General features: G+C 37.8%; 1 protein-coding gene across 1 annotated transcript in view; it reads right to left on the bottom strand.

Annotated features, from left to right (window-relative positions):
- Positions 1-484: 484 nt before the first annotated feature.
- Positions 485-6,000, bottom strand: part of LOC115223208 (SWI/SNF-related matrix-associated actin-dependent regulator of chromatin subfamily A containing DEAD/H box 1) — a 53,564-nt gene continuing 48,048 nt past the window's right edge. Inside the window, exons 21-22 of the mRNA XM_029793680.2 lie at positions 1,618-1,733; positions 485-1,097 (exon numbers count right to left, since the gene is read on the bottom strand). Coding sequence (XP_029649540.1) covers positions 1,024-1,097; positions 1,618-1,733 — 190 coding nt within the window. The 3' untranslated portion in view covers positions 485-1,023. The remainder of the gene's footprint in view (positions 1,098-1,617; positions 1,734-6,000) is intronic.

Below are 6,000 nucleotides of genomic sequence, written 5' to 3'. Positions count from 1 at the left end.
TATCTTCCTGGGTGCAGCTGTCCTCATCCATACGCATCACATGGCCGTATAAGCACAGTCATCTCTCTTGCATACGACATCTGATACCTCTTATGCCCAACTTTTCTCTCAGGAATAGATAAACATATATATATATATATAAATATATATATATATATGAGAGAGAGAGAGAGAGAGTGTGTGTGTGTCAAAAGTCACACACCAAAACAGTTGACATTTTATTTATATTACATCATTATCATCATCGTTATTATTAATTTCATTCATCATGTACAAGTACTTGAGTATTCATCATTATTCTAATCTATCTTAGAAGTATGTCTTTGACAATTCCAGAGTATACTAAACTTATTTTGTGTGTGGACTTTTGCCCTGCCCTGTATAATTCACACACAGACACACACACACAAATACAGTAAAACAAAGACACAAAGGAGTTCTGAATGAAAGCCAAAATAACAAAATAAAACAAACGATATTAAACTAACCTAAGAGTAACTTTATTAGCAATTCATGTCACTATTTTTGCTGGTCCAATGTATATAATGTAACCATGTTTGTTTGCTTGTAGTTTTGGTAGTTTTTTGGGGTTTTTTTTTTTCATACAATCTGTTTCCACAATGATGGACACCACAGAGACAGACACACAGACAGATATTGATTGATTGATTGAACAAAGGCAAATTGAACAGAAAACTGGATGTCTGTAAATAGATGTGCATGTGTGTGTGTGTGTGTGTGTGGATGTATGTAGATATGTTCATATTTTGTGTAGGTAGTGAAAACAAAGAGACAGACAGACAGACAGAGAGTTGGTGATGGCTTGGTACGATAATATACCAGATGTAAATGAAAGGGAAAGAAGTGAAACGTAAAAGAAATAACAAACGGATGCAGGCAGAGAAGGCAGGTGTATATGATGGCATGAGAAAATGATGAGGGTTTCCAAGGAAGGGGAAAGGAAAAGAAATAGAAAAAAAAAATCTTGAAATGGTGATTCTTCAGAAGTTTTACATAAAGTTTTCACTTCTTGGTGGCACTGGCCAGAACTTCTTTGAGAATGGATGCAACATCAACTTCTGGCTCATCAGTATTACCTGAAAATGCAAAATATAACAAACATCCAGATTTAGACAAAAATAATGTGTTTAGAGAAAGATTAATGAGTTTAGAAAAGAATTATCAAAGGAAGAAAACTAATGTCTTCAGAGTAGAAACTGAGATATCTATGAAAAACTCAAAGCTAAATTGGATCTGGCTTAGATCCTTAAGTCTTAACTTCCTATGCAACCCAGCAGAGCATGAGATTGCATTAGTAGACAGCCAATCCCGAGATGAAGGGGATCACAAGCCCCTTAATAACCTTGTTTACATTCATTTCAAATGAGGAAAAACTCTCAATATAGAAGGACAACCACTGATCTTTCCTTTCATTCAATTCTCTTCTGTGACAATTATTACAGGACTGGAGTTTCTGATGCAGGAAGTTAAAAGAAAACATTCAGCAGTTAATTTCAGGAAACATTCAGGGTATAGCAAGGGGAACACTTAGTAATTATAACAGAATAATGACTGGAAAAAGTAGAGAAAGAAAACAATATGAGAAAAAATACTCACAGTTCTGGACAGAGCTCGAGGTGACATCTTTCTCTAGGCTCAGCTTCTTCTGAGCACACCGGAACATGGCTTCTTCAACAGTATTCTTACTCAGCAGTCGACATATTTTCACAGCCCTGAAACCAGACAAGAGAACATCACAAGATTTAGTCTTTATTTTTATTTTTTGAAAGAAAATTATTATGTCAACGTTCCTTTTATCTTCTCTTTGCTTTGACCACTGCCCTACCACCACCACCACCACCACCACCACACCTCATTGTATCTTTTATCTTTTACTTGTTTCAGTCACTAGAGCCATGCTGGAGCACCACCTTGAAGGATTTTTAGTGAAGTGAATCAACCCCAGTATTGATTTCGTTAAGCCTGGTACTTATTCTATCAGTTCCTTTGTCACAAACCACTAAGTTATGGGGACATAAACACACCGACACTGATTGTCAAGCGATATGGGTAGACACACACACACACACACACATAGTTATATATATAATACAAATAAGAAAATGGAGGAACGGATTCATTTCAATCATCGACTTACAGATATTACCAATTCATATTATTTATTAACCACAAAAATAGGAACATCCAAATCCAACAAAAGAAAACAATAAACTCATTCATTACACACACGATGGGCTTCTTTCAGTTTCCGTCTACCAAATCCACTCACAAGGCTTTGGTTGGACTGAGACTATAGTAGAAGACACCAGCTCAAGGTTTCATGCAGTGGGACTGAACCGGGACTGAACCTAAAACCATGGGGTTGGGAAGCAAGCTTCTTACCACACAACCACGCCTGCTGTAACCTCTTTCTCTCTCTCCTTTACCTCGCTTTTATTCGTTCCTGTTATAACTTTATACTCAATACACCTAACATATATACACATATACATACATCTATATATCGACTACATATGTGGAAATCTGTGAGTGTTTGTGACATTGTTATCTAACTCCTCCAAGACCATTTTATCGATTTTGATGAAACTTTCTGGAAAACTAGTGGCATACTTAGATTGTTGAAAAAAATCTACGATAGGGCCCCTGGAAGGGATTATTATATCTACTACATATACATGACCATCGTCCATCTTTCTTTTCCTTCAGCATAGTCCTAAGGACTGGACATATTCCGTCTCTTTCTATCTTTTCTCTTTTCAAAGAAAATACTTCTCCAGCGTTTGCCATTTTACTCTCATTCTTGTCTAACAACCCTCCATGTTTGTTTTCATTTGGTTTCCTTCTATGTCTCCACTGTCCTGTTATTGTTCCCAACTCTGACCTTCCATAAATCCCAAATTTTATTTTCGTACTTATGGGAGTAACTGTCTTCAAAGACTAATATTTTTGTTCAATGCTCAAAATGAAGACGAGACAGACGGCTGACAACTGATGAAGGGTTGTTCTTTATGTTACTTGTCCTGTTGTCCATTTGTTTCTCTCGTTGTTTGCATATTGAACTCATTTGTTTTCATATTTCATGTTGTTTACTGTTGGTGACATCCTGTACCCATACATGCATAGGTATATATATATATATATATATATATATATGTAAATTTGTTTTTTCAGAATGAGATAAAAATCCAAGGCTGCGAAGATTTTAGAACATTTATAAATAGATCTTACAGCTGTTTCCAGGATATTTTTTTATATCCCTTCATTGGAGACAGTGTGAGAAAATGGTTAAGCAATAGTTAATTTAGATAAGATACGAAATAGAGGGTGAAGTGGAGGAATGAAAATAGATGTGAGATATACAGGGATATTGCATTTGTAGATCCATTATTTAGGCAGAATGGTTTACATATAAGATTCCAATACCTTGTGAGTAAAATCCAATAGTATTTAAAATTGGTCATTCCCTAAATAATGGGTCTACAAATGCAATATCCCTACATATCTCACGTCTATTTTCATTCCTCCACTTCTCTCTCTATTTCATATCTTATCTAAATTAACTATTGCTTAACCATTTTCTTACACCGTCTCCAATGAAGGGATATAATAAATATCCTGGAAACAGCTGTAAGACCTATTTATAAATGTTCTGAAATCTTCACAGCCTTGGATTTTTATCCCATCCTGAAAAGAAAATAATTGTTTTATATTTATATACATGCTAATATATGACCTACATTGGACTCCTTATTTGTATAATCACTGAACCTGGAGCTTAACTATGGTCTGTCCATAGCACTTACTCAGCATTACCCGACACCTTTGGGTCTTATTGACAACATTACCTCTCATAGCCTCTAGGTATATATATATATATATATAAAGTTGGTACATGGATACATGAGTTCCTTACAAATAGAACTCAAACAGTCACTGTGAATGGAACCCATTCAGCACCATCACCTGTGACCAGGTGTGTTCCTCAGGGTACAGTACTCGGCCCAATCCTGTTTCTCATCCTCATCTCTGACATAGATGAAGATACAACCAGCAATGTCTCATCCTTTGCTGATGACACCAGGGTCATGAGACAAATCAAAGACAAGGTGGATACAGAGGCCTTACAAAAGGACCTGACCACCATATATAAATGGCAGGAAACAAACAACATGTTGTTCAATGATAAGAAGTTTGAACTAATTCACTACGGAACAGATCAAGATCTGAAAAATACAACAAACTACAGAAACCCATCAGTACAACAAATAATGGAAAAACAGTATGTGAAAGATTTAGGCATCCACATGGGAACCAGCCTAAAATTCAGAGAACACCTTGACTCAGTCTGTCTTACTGCAAGAAAGTACAGCGGGTGGATCTTGCGCACCTTCAAATCAAGAGATATCTCAACAATGAAAACCCTCTGGAACAGTATGATACTTCCGAGGATTGACTACTGTTCTCAGTTGTGGTCACCAACAACAAAGGGCCAACTATTTAAGATGGAATCGCTCCAAAGAAATTTTACCTCATACTTCTCAGAAACGAGGGACCTGGACTATTGGCAAAGACTCAAAACCTTGAAGATGTACTCAATAGAAAGAAGATTTGAGCGATACCGAATTATATACATTTGGAAAATGATAGAGCAAAAGGTGCCAAACTTTGGTATCAAAACCTACTACTCACTGTGCCACGGAAGACGCTGCCAGCTACCACCAATCAACAAAAAGGCTGGCCAGGCAGCAAAAACCCTGCGAGAGTCAAGTCTGTTGGTTTGAGGAGCACAACTATTCAACTCCATTCCGGTTCATGTCAGAAATCTATCAGGATGCAGTGTGGAATCATTCAAATTGCAGCTGGATAGATACTTAAGCACCATTAGAGATGAACCCCATCTCCCAGGATATACACAACGAGCACAAACTGACTCAAACTCGCTCCTACACATGTCAAAATTAAACAGAGAATACAACCTGGCAACCACACCAGACTCTGAGGGTGGAGTCTTCGACTTGGCCTGAGCATGGACTCAAACTCAAATGAAATGAAATATATATATATATATATATACACAGCTGTGTATTAAGAAGTTTGCTTCCTAACCACATGCTTCTGGGTTCAGTCCCACTGTGTGGCACCTTGGGCAAATGTTTCTACTATAGCCTCGGGCTGACCAAAGCCTTGTGAGTTGATATGGTAGATAGAAACTGAGAGAAGCCTGTTGTATATATAAGTATTTGTGTGTGTTTGTACCGCCAGCATCAGTTGTCAACCGTGTTGGTGTGCTTACATCCCTGTAGCTTAGCGGTTTGGCAAAACAGACTGATAGAATAAGTACTAGGCTTACAAAGAATACGTGCTGTAATTGATTTGTTCAACTAAAGGCAGTGCTCCAGCATGGCTGCAGTCAAAATGACTGAAACTAGTAAAAGAATAAAAGGAAACATCTATCCAACAACCTCCGTCATGACTTGCAAGGTTTTAAGAAATTTGCCTCAAAATCAGATCCTTCAACTACAGCCCCAGCCTGACAAATACTTTGGGAGTGAATTAGGCAGATAGAAACTGCAAGGAAGCCATTGTGTGTTGTGTGAGTGTGTATGTGAAAGTGCATGAATGTGGATATTCCCGGTTTGTCACTGCTTGAGTAAAAGTGACAATGTTTGTATTCCTTGCTGACATTACGACCAATCACTCTGTACTTCCTCTCTTTTTATTTTGTCACTGCTTTCACAGATTCCCATGACCCTCTGTCGCCATCCAATTCCATTATTATGAATTTGAACTGGAAGCTTGAGCCATAGCAAATCTTTCATCAGCTGACTACACAACCATGGCCACCACTCCTATGATCCTGACCATTGACCTTCTACGGTTCCTCCACTCAGCATCAATATGTCAGAAGCACAGCTCAGTTCTGCCACCTCTTCACACTGCCATGCTACAGTCCCATGACTTTGCTGTATCCCTGGCAGG

The sequence above is a fragment of the Octopus sinensis genome, linkage group LG22 (genome assembly GCF_006345805.1).
Source record: "Octopus sinensis linkage group LG22, ASM634580v1, whole genome shotgun sequence".
Lineage (NCBI taxonomy): Eukaryota > Metazoa > Mollusca > Cephalopoda > Octopoda > Octopodidae > Octopus > Octopus sinensis.
This window is presented reverse-complemented; position numbering and strand designations above follow the sequence as displayed.